Source organism: Rhopalosiphum maidis, chromosome 2 (genome assembly GCF_003676215.2).
Source record: "Rhopalosiphum maidis isolate BTI-1 chromosome 2, ASM367621v3, whole genome shotgun sequence".
Classification (NCBI taxonomy): domain Eukaryota; kingdom Metazoa; phylum Arthropoda; class Insecta; order Hemiptera; family Aphididae; genus Rhopalosiphum; species Rhopalosiphum maidis.
In genome coordinates, this window is record NC_040878.1 from 82,569,221 (window position 1) to 82,587,265 (window position 18,045).

Consider the following 18,045-nt stretch of genomic DNA (forward strand, 5'->3'; position numbering starts at 1 on the left):
TTTCTAAAAGTTTGCTAAAGACTAATGCCAAATATCACGTCAATAATTTGCATAAAAAATAAATATACAGTAATTTTTCTCTAGAGCCTAGAAAATTCGATATTTATTTTCACTTGCCAGATGATCACCACGTATGATAAAGTAATAATATAATATTATATACGGGAATATCTTTTATAATATATATGGGAACAGATTTTAAACTTACGATAACAACGAGTATATTTAGATACATTCATAATATAACCGATATATAAGGAGGTGACGACGGAATGATATACATAATTTGTATAATGTACTTGATAATAACATTATGATCAAAATGCGTGTAGGAATATTATTATATACAGGCGTGCGTCGCCAGGGGAGAAACGTGCGTGCAAAATAAAAATAAAATCAAAATTCACGTGTCCACGCGCGTGCATAAATTACATGGGTCGGCCCACCATGTTTTTCCGTTTACCCGTGTACTTATTACTAACAGGGGAAAATCGGAAATTGCATAATCAGTGTGGGCTACCCTGTACGTGTTAAATTATAAATGTATTTAAGTGTATGAATATAAGCTACAGCTATATAATACTTTGTCGTGAGACGGTAGATACAAACAAAATTAATATCATATATATAATAACTCAATCCGATTTTGCGTGCTATCCGGGAAGGGCTGACACCGCGTAGTTATAACATGATTTTAACACGGGACGACGTCGATATAATAGCCCCGGATCTGCGACGGACCGATAAATTTTCAATAGTCATTTCCGAAGATACACGTGTTGGGTATCATGGATGTACAGATGAAAAGCGAAGCGTTTGCGAATTAAATAAAATAATAAATGACAATAATACAATAATATATATGTTGAATCGTGTTGTCAATTGTCATAGCTGTCGTAGCGTTTCCTATCAAATTTCCACAACTGCATTATCGTATACGAGAAACATATAATATATAGGTTATAGACGTTGCAAGAGCTGACCAAGGCAGTACGTTTAAAAGTATATTATAATGTTTTATAATGGTCAAAATTTGACCATCAAATCGTCCACTCAGAGTTTGTCACCAACGACGGCATTTTATTTATCGTGCACGCACGCCCGCAGTATTACGCGTCTACTTACTTACAACGCGCTGAACCGTAAAACTTGTTTTCTACAAAGTTTCTAAAACCCTTTATAAACTGAGTATTTGCTGTAGTATATATATAAGAAGAAATACGTCAGATCCGCAGCGTTTCGTATGTATACTTAAGCACTACGTCCAAAAATAAGGCGGGCCAAAATAAGGTTTCAAAACTAATAAATATATATACATATAATTAATAGGATTTATCGGCAACACTAAACATACTATATAGTGAAGCAGCAGCGAAGGCGGTGCACCAATACAGCTGATCTGCGAAACACTCGATGAACGTTAATTAATTTTTTTAGGGGGAAATGTGTCATTTTTGACGGCTAGTTGACCTCTTTTGAGTCTTTCATTGACGCCCTCGTGTTTCTCCAGGGACGTTAAAAATTAAAATATTCTCTTATACAAACACTAATAATATTTCGAAAAGTTTAAACATGTATAATAGTATAATTTATAGTGTTTGCTTATTGTAGTTCAATCGATATTTTTAAATAATCTATAAAAGAAAATAATAATAGATAATTTATATTATAAAAGAAAATGTATTATACATGGAAATAATACTAAAAATCTGTTTTGGTCGTATATACTTACTATATACATATACATATATATATATATATTATATGTATAAACATACTATACAATGGAGTTGTGATGCAGTATTAAACGATTAAAGAAAGTCGATCAAACGTATCCAATGAGACGGGCAGAGATAAGTAAAGCCAACAGTTTTCTTTATCAAAAACTTGGTTTATTCTTTGTCTAGGGAGGTTTTCCTAGGGAAATATAAAGGTGTCGGTCCGATAACGAATAAACCGCATTATTTTTGGGGTAAGCATATGGTTTTTCCCACGCGGAGGGGTGCAGGATCGTAAAAGAAGATTACTAAAGTATACCATATCGGAGACTGCCCGATCATACATGAGTTTCGATTGGGGTTGAATAGAAAAATACATTAGCCTCGCCAGCCCCGCTGCCGAAGATGATTATGACCGAGGTCACTTGTACGAGACTCTATTGTTTTAATCCGTTACATATGTTGTTAGATTTATTAGAAGCATTTTTATTGTCATCCATAAAAATAAATAAGAAAATTTGAACGGCGCGCTTACTGATTGCGTATAATACATAACTTTAATATAAGTAAATGTATATAATTTAAAATTTGTCATCTCATCAGGGCCAGCAACGATGCTGCAGCACCAATCCGGTCCATTTAACATCAAAACTCCATATAATTCGGTCGTAGATTTTTATGATATAGATTTTATCTAGTGGAAAAAAAAGCCAGTGAAATGTATACTAGCATGTAAAATTATTTTTCCTCTACGCCCCCCTTACTACCAATAAACAATACAGGAAAATAGTGTATACAAATATCGTATAAGATCATTGCTCACCCCTGCTGCGTTAGCGTCCGGTCCGTAAGGGTATGTAGTCCATCGTAGGCTGGGTTCGGTAGTGGTGTCCAAAAGTACGACTAAAACAAACAAATAAAATATATTATTATACGGAAAATTAGAATGAGCGAGTATTATACTTGCAAAATGTATATAATACAATATGTATTTTTTATACAATGAAAAAACATTAATTTTGAACTGTATTGGAAGTGAAACCCATTAAATTATCAACGTTATATATTTATGTGCACTGCTTTTATACGTATAATATTCCTGGATCCCAGCATTGTGTATAATAATAATATAACACTAATTAACAATATATAAATGATATTTTCTAATAGGATTAATAATTTTTTATTATTCACAGTAGCACAGCCCTGCAATAGTTGAATAAGATTTGGGTTTATTTTACGCGATTTTATTACACACAATATAATTTATTAAAATAATTAAATCACGATTTTGCCATAAAACTTCTCTTCCCTTTAAAGTTAGGTAGAGGTAGATACACCACTTTGTCTTATGTACAAACGTTTATATATCTATATTCGTCGTAAATTTACGTTATACTTTATATAGATTGGACTATATGGGTCGGTCGGGTAACTGCTCAATATACATCCTACACCTATATTGTGTATATTTATACTATATATATATATATATAATATAGGGAACACGGTGAATTTGTCCTGTGAAAACCGTACACGACGAAGTAACATGAACTAAAGGGCCCGGGGGGGTTATCGGGGAGAGGTTGATGGTGCACATAGGTGTATATATATATATATATAATATAACTAAGGGACTGTGAACATAAATTTCGACGGCGTGGTATATAAATGACTGTACGAGAGTTTCTCATTTGTTCAATTGGCCTCCGTCCGCCCTTTTGCGTGTTAATACCCACATCCCCTCTCTCGCGAAACGGAAAACCCGTCCACTTCCCCCGTAATACTCTCCCTTTACCAATCAACCCGTCACACGGCGCTCGGCTACATTGAAGCAGAGTGTCCGTCGTATACGTATACTATATATATGTATATTGTATATATTGGATATACGAAAAAGGGACACGTAATCTGTTTACTCCCTCTCACCCGGTTCCATTTATATTAATTAAATTCCCACGGGCCAAAACCAATATATATATATATATATATATATATATAGACGAGTATACTACGATTGCGCTACAGCAATGTACACATTATTTTCTTTTTCTAGGGAAAATCGACTTTTAATACCTTTATCATTTGGGGTCAGTGAGGCGGGGAGTCGAGGAATCGTGATCGGGTGGTGTCGAGGGGTTGCCCGCCTACACGAGCCTTAATGAAGTTGTACACTCCGATGGCGACGGCAGTGGTAGTGGTGGCACACTGTAATTAGCCAGCGCTTATACCACTTCTCTTACCACCCAAACACAAATCCGGCTACTTAACAGGCGTCTCACACGCGAAATGGACATTAAAAATATTAGGTAGGTACTGAGAAAATAAAATAAATAACGATTTATTATAATATACATATATATTCTGTGCTCTTACGAAGAGGGTTGAAAAAACTACTTCGAGACATGTGAAACAACACTATAATGATATTATCGTCGCTAGCGATCGAATTTTTAGGTGTATGCGCTTGCATAGAGAAGACTTACAGAGCTCTTATACAGTTTTATATATATAGTGGTTTGAGGGATTTTCAAGTATATACCTATATGTAAATATATATAGGTATATATAATATATACTGTATGATAGAAAGGGGGGCGCCCTACACGCACTGCCATGTGATTATATTGTTTCCGGCCATTTTTGTTCGCGCACTCTTGATTGGTTGCTAAATAAAAAAAAAACGAGCACACACACGACATCGTTTTCGTATTATGCACACGCTAATTTAGCCGAGTGCTTGTGCATGGTAACCCTCCCTCACCAACCTCTATGCGGCGTAAAAGACAAATAGGAAAGAACCTTTTTATTCAAAATTTTTTTCCCCTTTTGTTTTTTCGTGTTCAAAAGTAAATAGAAATATTTTTTTCACGATTTTCGAATAGCTACGCTTTTTTGTAGCGTATGCTTACCTATATAATATATACTATAACAAGAAGTAATGTGTATAGTATAGTTAGTACCTACATAACTATTTATTGTTTAAGTATTTATAAAAAGATCTAAAATAGATTATACTTGTGTGTAATTGGAAAGCAATAATAATGCTGATAGGCATTAAATATGAAGAAAAAAATGACATGACTGTTATATCCAGTTTTTTTAAAATTTATTTAGTAGCATTTTTGATGTTTACCTACGTATATAGTATTATGGCATAATGATTTCTTAAATACCTAGATTATGTACATAAAATATGTATAGTACATTTCATATACGTATATAGACATGTAAAAAATGTGAATACATAATATATATTAGCGACTTAATGAAATTCATGTAACTCAAAATTATATTATGTTTTTGTGCATATTTTCATTTTTATACCATCAACAACGACGGTCGTAATTTGTATTGTACACACGCCATTATAAACAGGATTAATCATTATTATTATGGATAAACGACGTGATACACGGCTGTAGGCGATATGTGTTCTTTTTACAATATATATAATATTTAGTCTCTTAGCATAATATAACGTCTTTTATTGTAATTATTTTCAATGGTTAAAATAACACAATATGTATAAAAAAAACTATCACAAACGCGTTAAAACTATTAATAGTATAACAATAATGTGTATTCAAAAATATAATAATAAGAGTTATAAAAAACCTAACAACAAAATGAATTACTGACTGGTCCAACAAGATTATATTATGTACGACTAATCAAGTATTCAGTGATGGAGTTTTGCATATATGTATATTATATACATTTTAATATAAAATAAATTCCCTGCCTCCTTGGTGTTAAGCTTTTTGTCTAATGCTGGCTATATCCAATAATAACAGATTAATTTTAAACCACAAAAACATAAAAAAGTCCCCTCAAGATGTGTTTGATGTATTTGCACTATACATTATAATATATAGGAAGATACACTTGCGGCACCACCCAAAAGTAGATATATATTTTCACTATGCATGCAGTGATGGCATTTTACGACTTATGCCCTGCAGGGACTAATAATTAGAATTTAATCTCCTTGAACCCCTCAATAATATGAGGCTAAAAAAAATAAATCTCGCGTGTTTACTTACCACAAGTTAATTCAGTTAGAAAAGAGAGAGAGAAAGATGCAGAGCGAATGACGAGAAACAGAAAACACGAGGGATTGAGAGATGAGGAGGAAATTAGAGGCAGAAGAGTAAAGGGAAAAGTCGTAAAAGTCGTTGGTGCTGTAAGTTTACAAATTTTACAGGTCGCTTGTTGCGGATAGGGTCACATTAATGTATCTCGTCGTGGTTCTAAATCACACGACCTTTATACCCTGTAGCAGTGCACGCATCATTCTACATCTGTCCACGGCGTGTACGTTTTTTAGATGATATTATAATATTGTATGATATTAATATTAGCTATGTATTTTATAATTACAGTTTTAGATATATTATTTCTGTGACCATAAAACGAAAAACAAAAACCGTGTTACCCTCTGCCATAATAGACGGCCGACGACGACTAGTTGTAAAATTATAATTAAATGGACGAAGCGCGGGATATCATCATCACTGAATAAGATTCATCTGGCGGTGTTTATTTTTATTATACGGCAAATGAAGTCCACGATTTTATTAGGAGATCCAATAAAATAAACCCACAATTTATAATTTATTTTTTTGCCAATAGTCTTCGCATTGCTGCAATGTATGTGTAGGAGAAAAAAGTCAAATCGTAAAACATGTCCGAGAAATAAAAATATACATTATATACATTATACATATATTGTGTTGTTTTTATTATTATTATCTACATAGAGGCATTATAAATAGTGGAGCAAACACCAATGGAAACAATTTAGCTGAGTCCATAGATGTCGGGAATAACGGTGCGGTCTTTAAAAATAGTATACACGTATAGTTTCGCAGCCAATATATAGCAGCGCAAATTTTATTATTACAGGCTTATAAAACAAGAGAACATTTTTTTTTTATTATTATTATTAACTTCTTATATACAATCGCACATTTTTATACCTACGATTTTGTTGTATTTATAAAAAAAAACTAATACACAGGGTATTTTTATTAGATAGCAAAAAAAAACTTTCATCAACTACGGCACGGTAATGAAAAAAAAAATACATATACATCATACCTATAACGTATCATGCTCTACCTACGTGCAACACGGGCAAACAACAGACAATAATAGTAATAAAAAAAAATAACGATACACGATAGACGTATGTGCATAGGTAATTAAAAATAAAAAAAAAATAGCAAGAGAGAGACAAAAATAAATTTATTGTTGTAGTTAGATGCAGTAAAGGCATAAAATACGCCTTAAAATTACACGTGTGTCGTGTTGTATACTTAATACCTATAGTATAGCGATGACTGAAGAGTTTGCAAGTAGTAAACAGTCAGCGGACTTTTAAGTATCTATGTAAAACTATCACGATGGCGGGAAACGACGCTTTTGCTTAATTTTACCTTAAATATAGACAAATTACTACAGGTACCTGAACGTTTCGGCTTCGAAACATAACGGTTGCGAAAAAGACCTTTGATGATGACGACGACGACACAAAGTGCATATAGGTATATGACCTATATGATAAATGCAGACAGGTGCAAAAATATTGTCACGTGGATGTATCAATTAAAGATAATACGTACATTCTACAGTCTTTCGGGAGTACAAATAAGTCTTCTCTACAGATTCGAAGACCTTTCAACGAGAGCGCGCGACTGCCGCACAGACCGCGGTGGTGCATCGATCGGCCGCCTCTTCAACCCCACCAGTGCCACGCGGGTGCGTATGTATACGAATATAACGTGTCTCTCTCGGGAACACTATCTTCCCCGCCACCGGTGGCGGTGCTCTCTGCCGAATACCATCCCGCGAGCCAGCTACGGGGAGAAACCCGAACTGACTGCACGCGTCCCCTTCGACACCTCCACTACCCGGAGGTAGTACATAATTCCTCTGCTCGTAGGCACTCTCCCTACAACCACCCACTGAAGATTTTTGTATACACTTTCGGCGATGCCCGTCACCTCTGCTATAGTCGTGTGGCCAATCTCATTGCTGCACGCGTGTCTGCGGACTAAAGTATTTCTTATGATGTTTATCGAGGGCAATAGGAATTATAGTATTGAAACAACAAAAAGTTATGAGCATAACATATTATTGTATACAGGAACAGAAAACGGTGAAAGTCGACATGCGTACAAACCTATATAACAGTATTATAATATATAGGTATAGTCTATTAGCTTGTACAAAAAGATTTGCTGTGGTGGTGTCTGGTGTGGCCGCGCGTCGGGTCAAAACGAACACGATTTGAATAAAACTGCGGTGCAAGATGATATACGGAAAAGAAATAATGTTTAAAATAGAATTTCAGTGAGAATTGTTTGTTGAAAGTACGGACGATGCTGTAAAGCAATAAAAACATAATTGCTTTGGAACATGTTTAAATTTAGAACGATGAAATGGGTTCCGAATAATTTCGTCGGCGCTTTTATTTCTACAATTATTTCAAAACGGCTGCATATACATGAAAAAGGATACGATGAGAAATAAAACGCAGTATTTAAAGCGAATTCGCTAGGTGTATATTTTTTTAACAATTTCTTATTCTTTTTTTGTTAGTTTTTTTAGAAGCTTTTAAAACTCATCACGTACATAGTAAAATAATATAATAAATTGGTGTTCAAAAAAATGGATTTTATTTATTTTAGAAAATATTAATGTGAAATAATGTTTAAACACAAGTTAATTTAAAATAATAAACAAAAATATCATTATTGCAATTATCTGTCTAGTAAACTTTCTAATATATATTTATTGTATTCACTATATAGGTATTATATAATTTATATTTTATCTTACAACTGTGTTATTAAAGATTTTTTTGTGTTTTTTTTTAAGTAGCAACATAACAATTTACTATTATAGAATTATCTAAATGAAATTTTTTAGAGATGAAAAAATAAATTAATAGTGTTACTCATCTCTTATGGTTCTAAATAATATAATGTAAATAAATTTAATTTAGTTTCAAGATCGAGAAAAATTGAATAAGACACAGTTTATACTTTATACTTAATATAACTTTATTCTTAAATTATGTGTATTACGCCATGGATGCATCTACCATATAAATGCAATGTATAACTTATATAATATTTATAAACTTTAAGAAAGCACATTTCAAAATACTTTAGAAACTATCAAAGTTGTTATTTCATAGAGTATACACTTATATACAGTCTATATAAATGGCGATCATTTTTAAATTCCATAAAATATTAGTTTTGATATTTTAGACTAGTGTTTATTAGTGGTTATTGGTCAATAAAAATAGTTAAGTTACCTTTAAATAAAAAAGTAAATTTTCTTCTCTTTCCAATGTTACGATAAGGTATATTTATACATAGCTAGCAAATAAGTATATTAAAAATTTTAAAATAAACTGAAACTTTATATAAGACATATTTTCTCCTTAACATTACTTAAGAAATAAACAAAACAATAGTTTTCTTTTAAGTTAAGTTCTAAATATCGTTTTTCTTTTTGAAAATCAGTGAACCACAAAAGCGTTATGGTTTCATGACTTTAATTCTTATATGGTTTTATCTTAATGCATTTTGTTTTTATTTTAATACTATACAGTATATTTTTTTATATAAAGCTATACGATTAGGTATACTTATATTATCATCGTTCAAAATAAAATTCTGTTTTCATTTTATAGAAAAGTTGATTAAAAAATTCAAAAAGTTAAAAAAAAAATAAGATAAATATTCAAACACTACAGAAAACGCATGTAAAATTAAATTACCAAGATATTTTAGACAAGTAATCACGTGTTCAGCGATATTTTTATAATATGATATACTTGTTATAGATTTATATTATTACGGAGAAAAGGAGTTCGAAGTGGTAATTATCCAAGCTCAGCAGTATACGCGACATTAGATGTATCCGGATTCCGGATACATCTTCGGTCAGGGCAATAATAATAAACAACGCGTGAAATATACAAACGATTGAAGTATACATCCGACTCCAATATAAAACTGTCATTTTGTCCACATACAAAATGGTTTGTCTGAAAACATAAAATATTCAAGAATTCCGGTTATTATTCATACAACTATACTACTAGGTTTAATACCACTTTATGTTAAATAATAATAAAAGGTATAGGAAAAAAATATTGAATTTTTAATTTTCGATTACTTAACACAATAAATACTAAAGAATAGAAAACTTTTTATCGGGACTCTGAATACCTAATACTATGTCGTATATCCAGTATAATTATATATTTAGTTTGACGTTTTTCGTAAATACATCTATGTAGGTAGGTAATAGATACACTATATAGTAATAGTAATATTTAAATTGCGAAACGCGCGGTGATCTTTATTGACGATGGGGAAGAGAGAAATACAATTATATAGATATTATAATATATTCGTCGTGTAGACGACAGCCAGCGGGTGTAAGTCGAGGACCAAACCATGGTGTGTGGTGTAGAGGGGAAGAGAAAGATGACACGAGAGGAAAATACTACGTTATCTTCAGCGCTATAATAGTAGCTGCTGCAGCTGTCAGCTACGACGATGATACGATGGTTGCCGAGTAACATCGCGCAGGTTGTGGGGGCGAAAGACGAGCATAATGCTTAGTGCGAGTATACACGTATGACGGCATATTGTATACAATATTATAAGTACGCACACCAACGGCGGGACGTGGCGGAGAAGTGAATTTTATTAAAATTGAATTTTTCCCCTCGACCTTGAACGCGATTCGTACTCCAAGCTCGCGCGATCACACACAGAAATGCCCACCGCAGAATGACCGCCGTTAACTATACTATCATCTATATATAACAACCACATCGCATTATACGTCGTGTATACGGTCATGTATGTGCGTCTCCGCGGGAGCACGTGTGTGACGCAGGTGAAGTGAAACCCCGTCATTATCGTTATTGCTCGTTTGTTGATGTTCTCCTTTTCCGCACCGCCACCACCACAACGGTGCACTCGTGTATAATAACATATTATATATATATTATATGCATCACCTAGCTAGTACATATTATACAGCGCGTTATAATGGCCCGGCGATATCAAAGTTTGCTGCTGATGCTCACTGCAGCACGTAAAATAATAATATATTACGTATTGTTTATACCTGGCAACCGGACGGGGTCTACAGCCGCCGACACGGTTCGAGCGCCGCCGCCGGTCCGAAAACGAATTTCTGCGGTTTTAATAAGCCCGACACGTGTCGTCGACACCTACATAGCCCGCGAGGCTGCAGCATAAAATATCATATGTGATGCTTATACACCGTACTACATTATATTATTATAGGAGAGATCGACAAGGCGCACTCGCACGATCGCGATCAAATGCACACACACACACACACACAAATGCGAGCCGCGAGAGCACAAGTCGTCGTATAATGTAATATGTGTGCATGAGTGTGTGTGTATTATATATATATTATATGTACGCGCATGTTTCGTCGTCGTAGTCGTCGTCGCCCACTCGTCACGAGAGTGGTTTTTTTCTTTTCGGGTAAATCACGCGCGCGTAATATACGACAGAGGTGTCTGGTTCCGTCGTCGTGTGAAAAAAATTAGTAAAATAAAAATTACGTAGGCGTTTTCCGTCTCTTTTATTTTTTTTTATATTTCCAAGCCGCCGCCGCGTTAATGAAATGTGACATGTTTACGGCGCGTCGCGCGACTCATAGGCTGCGGTGAAGCGGGAGTGTGATGGCTCGCTCGCGCGCGCCCGTTCCAAAAGAGACGCGTATCGTCGCGGCCACCACCGATGATGGTCGCTCATTAGGTATTCTGTTTGTGTGTATTATAATTTACGTGGTGAATACTGTGTATGTATATACGGCAATATTGTAATTACGCGTAGGCAAACGCGCACCACGGTTGACCGATCAATTTATGTTGTCGTTTAACGGGTGGTGGCGGCTTCATCGATATATCACGTGCGAACGGGGAAGAGAGAAAGAAAGAGCGCGAGAGAGAGACTGTTGGAAATGCTTAGGGACACAGCGAGAAACATCAGAGTAAAAAAAATATGGAGACAGGAATAGTATTTAGATTTCAAGAGAGAAACCCGATTGTTGTATGTACAGTCGCCGATGCAGCAAAGACGAATGCCGAGGTAATCGTTTGTGTACGTGTGTGTGGTTTTGTTTTTTCTTCTATTGGTCAATCGTTTTACTTTTATTCCGATTTTTGTTGTAGTTTCTTTTTACACGCGGATGGACAACGATTCTTTTCGTCGGTCAAAATCAATGTCCCGAAAAATACACAATAAAACGATGTCGAGCGATGTTAATATAATATTGTTACAACAGTTTTATTTTCCGACTAGAAAACATATAGAAACGAATAACAATAATAAAAACTTTATAGTTTGGAAAACTGTGCTCCGGACGATATGAAAAAATAACGGTTCTTATTAAAACGATAAAAATTTATTTTGTAGTTAATAAGAGAGAAAAACCACAAGACGAATGAACGAAATACTCGGGAATCTTGATCAAAACAACAACATTCAGATACAGTTGCGTAATTTCATATTGTATTATTTAAAGTATGAGCGATTTGAAAATCAATTAACTACTTATTATAGACAATGCGTAGCTAGAGTATAAAGCGCACCGCAATCATTCAAACTATCGAAAAAATCTGAAAGCGTCTATTTAAAGCACCTAAATGAAATTATAAACAAAAATTCGTAGTAAAATAAAATGAATATAAATAATCTTTAAAAACCTGAATATATACTCAAAAAAACTTATCTTTTATCCCCTATGAAACATGAAGTCAAGACTAGTAATAACTTTTCCTCCTATGAAGTGGCCAATATGTACCAACCGATGTTCAAAGAATACATTACCAACTGTCTTCTTCATGGATACGAATAAAATCTATATTATGTTTAAATAATTTTATTGTAAATTACCATTCTTATTTAACTGTTTATTTAATTTTTACTATTTTAACTTATACTGTTGATTTTTTTTTTGTTTTATTGCGTGTATTGATTAAAAACATGCTGTAAACAAAATAACCCTGGGCCTCTACACGAGTTTTCAACTCAATTAGTCTCAGTCATTTTTTCTAATACTAAAATAAATAAATAATGTTATACGATGAATAGAAACTGTGAGGAGAACTCTCCACAAAAAAATCGTAATTATATAGCTGCGATGAACAAAAAAGTCAAAGTTTCCGGGTTTTGTATATTACAAGCAGTGCAACACCTGTGATTATGCAATTCACTCAGCGATTTTATAACAGAAGTATGCAATTTAAACATCTATATCATTTTGAAAAAAATAATAACTGCATATCTTATAATTTGGCATATATCGATCAATTGCCACCCATGCATATGAATTTATGATAGTGGCAGTGGCGTCGTTCAAGTAGATGACACGGGTTATAGTAGGGGGAGAGAACCATTAACTCAATATGTCATTCCGGTAATTATAATAAATATTAAAATACGGTTGTTATTATTGAACCTATACATACACATTTTTATCTGTTTTCGATTAAATACCTAGTGCAGAGTCGAATATTGTAACATTCGTTTAGGATTAGGAATAGGAGAACCAATCGCGTCGTCACGTTATACGCGTACATACTCTTGCGCACACTTTGTATATTATGCCTCCGAGTGTTCTTTGTATTAATGTATTATAATTTATAATAATATTATGTGTATATCGGCCGATGGTCAGTAGTCGTGGAATATTGAAGGGCATTGTTGCAGCAACTGCTGCAAGACATGATCTAGCTATACACGTGACGTGAAATAGCACTAAGCAACCAAGGTGGTGTATCACGCGTATCAGTTATTCATAATATATTGGGGTGTAGATCTTCGAAGAGAGGGTATAAAAACGCAAACAGTTGGCAGCAGCGGCGATTCCCATGGGAAATAATTTCCACAGAATCCCCGAAAAGGGTGAGTCGTGACGAAAACAACAAATATTAATTAAGCTATTTATATTCATAGGAAATAATAATGGAATCTGGTTAAATTTTGAAAACATTACATCTGTTCTTTTTCGAATAAGAAAAACGCACGGTCGAATGAAAATTGCAAAATTATAATAATAATACAATGTTTATACATGTATTATAATATATACCAGGAATGTAGTGTATATGAATATAATATATAACATATATACATTATACCTAAATGACTACACTCCCCCCTTACACTGTAACATGCAGTAGATTTTCTTTTGGGTTTATTTTGGTATTAAAATATTGATTCAATACGCATAAATCTGTATAAATATTGCATTGATTATGGGAAATTAAAACTATAAATATATTAAACTATACATGAATTCCAGTGAAACGGTCAGTATAATTAAAAAATAAATAAATAGGTACATTATATTCAATTTAACTCGTAGAACGAATTTAATTAAATATATAGTTGTTATAGCAGCCAAATAATAATTATTGTAAATACAATTCGTTTTTTGTGTGCACATTATAATGTAAAACGTCCAATTTCGAATGTAGAATATTAATGTAAAGATACTATATTATAAATAAATCACATGGTATTTAATAAGTTCCTTTGCTGCGAAATGGGGAGTCAGGTTTTGCAGAAACATTGAACAAAAAATAAAATATAATTGAAGGTTTAACGTATTAAAATAAAAAATTAACCAAAAACAATCACGGTATATTAATATCGAAGTAAAAAATATCGATACTTTATATGGTGAGCCACTATGTATAGTGTATAGGCAACCTATCTAATTACTAGCTATATACCTATAGGAATACTCCAAAACATTATTTCTTCCCTTATTTACTGCAATGATTTTTGGAGAATATTTTACCAATACAATATTATTTTTACTTTAGTCATTAGGTCGTTTATAACAAAACCACTGGATAGAAAGAAAATAAATAAACAGATAGTTTGAAAACGATAATTAGGCTGCAGTATACACATAATAAACATGCATTATGTACACATTATATCTTTAACATAACTAAAAACAATATATACCTAATAAGTTAAATAATTATAAAAGCGCAAGCAGAGTAACGTGCGCAGCAGCAAGTCGAGAGTCGAAACCTACAAAAACTACTACTGCCTCAGTCGCTTTATCCGTAATGGGAAGAGAGAAAAAAATGTACATTAGAAATAATAATGCATCGTCATACAGCTATCTAGCCATAAGCTAGCTGTGTGCATGACCGTTCAACAAAATATTATCATCATCGATGTTTTCCTATGGCGTATTTGCGTAGCGCTCGAAAAGTCGAAACCTGTTAATATATACGTGCACGAAATTTGACCTCAGCGAGTCATACTTTATATTTTGATTAGTAAATCCTAGAGAAAAAAAACTCACATGAGTAAAATATGTTATAGTATATAATATACCCACATGGTGACACGGATAGTTCCTAATGTTCCTATACACAACCAAATGATTCCCAATTGAGGCGCTATTTTATAACACACAATATAACGTCATTGTAAGTAGGAACTGCACGAGATTTTCGTTTAAGTGTTATAATTACGCGAAAAAATATAACCAAAAGAAAAATGCGTCTACTCGGTCTACATATTATAACATTATGATAAATATGAATAGAACGACAACTGAGTTTTTCTCGCGCGCGACATAATAACTTTACTTACGAGACGACACACTCAACACACATAATTTTCGATATATATACATATACCATAAAATTATAATATACTTACACGCGCCAGTCGTTTCGGTGCGTAGGCCGCGACATGGCAGTGTACATATACACCACGGTTTATACAGATATATATTATAATAATGTACGCGGTCGAGGACACCGTGAAAAATACGATTGACACGCTACCTAGCTACTGCTGCTACCGCGTTCGCAAGTCGTGGTGGCGTACAATTTACGGAACGAAAAAATGTAAAAGGAATCGAAAAAAAATAATCTCTTCTTGTTCGTCTTTTGATAGCTCACGCGGTGGCGGCGATGAAGACGTCCGTCGGAAAACGTTCTGTTGCAGCGCCGAAACGAATTACCCCGGATAAACAATTATTATTATTCCAAAACGAAAGAAGAATAAATATATTATAATTGATGAGGAAGTGGGAAGGGAAAAATTCCACGGCCAATTATTATTGTTACAAAAGGGTGTTGCCACCGCCGAGTGTTGAGAAAAAGACCTCCTGTGCGCGACTCTTTTAGCCTTCGATTGTAGGTACCTACAATAATATTATAAAAGCATAAGCCGCATGGTTTTCACGTTTATAGATAACGACAAAAGGAAAAAATGTAAGTAATAACTGGTGGCGGACACTATTTCTTTAAAAATTATTAATCCGTGATTCAAAGCTCAAAATGCTAAACAATAGATTTTATTTTTTAATATTATTTTATTTTTCATTCGAAATCAAATGATGACGAGGTTTGTTTTGTATATATTATTTTAAATCCTCGAAAAACGTTGCATATATATTATCTTTTTTTTTTTTTTTTACTTACATTGCAATTTACAAAATGATCTCGTTTAAAAAAAAAAAAATACTGGAGAAGATATTTATGAGTTTTTTAATCATTGGTCGTGAAAATAAAATACAATACACGAATTGTGAGTAAATACATTCTACCCCAGTGCGCTAAATTTTAAGAGCTGAGTTTAATATCAACAATAATGTAATACGCGAGTAAAAAATCATAAAAGCTACATATATGCACTCGATATTACTGCAACGCACAATTGGAATAATGGATTATATAAATGCAAACGGGGCCATTGTGTCATAATAATCAACAATTAAAAACAGTTACAGCAGTAAAAAATCAAAGGTAAAAAAAAACTATGCATAGTATTACTACATATAAATATATACACCTGCATAACTATAGCATGTATACACTGTTGGGAATATACTTTATATTATAGTCAGACGAATCTAGTAAAAACATCACTGGGAAAAATCAGGATTCTTTGATGTGAACTCCGGAACTTGGGCTGAAACGGTCGGCTTTTTCGTCATGCGTAATTTAATTACTAGCTGGTTGTATGTATATAATATATTATAATATATATGTAGAAATGTTTGAATAAAAAAATATTCGAATAGTTGTACACGAACGGTCGTCGATCAAAGGGATCAACGTGGGGGAGGTAACAAAAAAAATCTGATAAAAAATACATACATAGGTATAGACTATAGAGCATAGCTCTGGCAATCATTGTGGGACGGCGCGGCGTACAGGTACACATTATTGTTACCTCCAACCATACACATACTGCAGAGCAATATAGTTATGCTTTTTTTTTGTGTACGCGTTGGCAACAATCGTTTTATTATATTTTCCCCCCACAAAACATCATATCTCTCACCGCCGTCGCCGACGTTCATCATCGTGTAATAGTGATACACATACACACACACGCACACACACATACATACATATGAGCTACACAGTCTACAGGTATAATTTTAAATCTGCAAATTCCACGATCGTTTAATAATAAAAACCGTATACGGACGATATACTCGCCATAGAAATATAGTAGACGTATGATTACACATACACACACGGACACTATTTAGTTCGCGACGCCGTCGAAAAGGAGATATTATTATAATATTATAGATTCTCAGCGAGTTTCCCGTCGTCGCTGCCGCCGAAAAGGCGTGTGCGCCTGCTCGTAATATTATTGCTATCTATCTCAACTGACCGATCCGCCCACCCGACTATGGTTATTATCGCTTTATGCTATGGTAAGTACAGAATATGTTATCCACGTAAGTTGTATAGTAGTCGTGTTTGTGCTTAGTGCAAACTCACGTATATGATGTGCGCGTCGACTGCAGTGCAGTGTCTGATAGTATATACATACTTATATATATAGTATATACCTATAACAATATTAGTATATTATGTATACGAATAGCAATTCGCTTATTAGCGAATCCCGAGTATAGTTTAATAATATAGTAATCTCTGAATGTTTAATGATTATTATTTTTTTTAAATCCTCAACCGGTTCTGTGCTGTCTTAACTATATATATACGTAAGACCTGTTGTCCTGGTTTCGTTTCCGCTGCAGCAGAATATAATATTTCTTGCGGATTAAACAAGCGCCCATGTTAGTCGGTGTGCGGGTGCGAGTATGTATATAATTTTTTACATAGGGGTGAATGTGAATGTATTTCGAATACCCAATGTGTAGATACCATCAAACAATGTCTGAAAATAATTTGGAAATTTAGTGGTATATCTTATATGTGTGGTGTGATATTTATAAACCCAACAAC

The 18,045-nt window shown here is 33.6% G+C and overlaps 1 protein-coding gene across 8 annotated transcripts in view; it reads right to left on the reverse strand.

Moving 5' to 3' along the window:
• The window catches only part of LOC113551192 (ephrin type-B receptor 1-B), a 121,385-nt gene that overhangs the window by 42,476 nt on the left and 60,864 nt on the right, over positions 1–18,045 (reverse strand). For all 8 annotated transcript variants that reach the window (XM_026953291.1, XM_026953290.1, XM_026953289.1 and 5 more), the window contains exon 3: positions 2,542–2,621. In XM_026953291.1, coding sequence (XP_026809092.1) covers positions 2,542–2,621 — 80 coding nt within the window. The remainder of the gene's footprint in view (positions 1–2,541; positions 2,622–18,045) is intronic.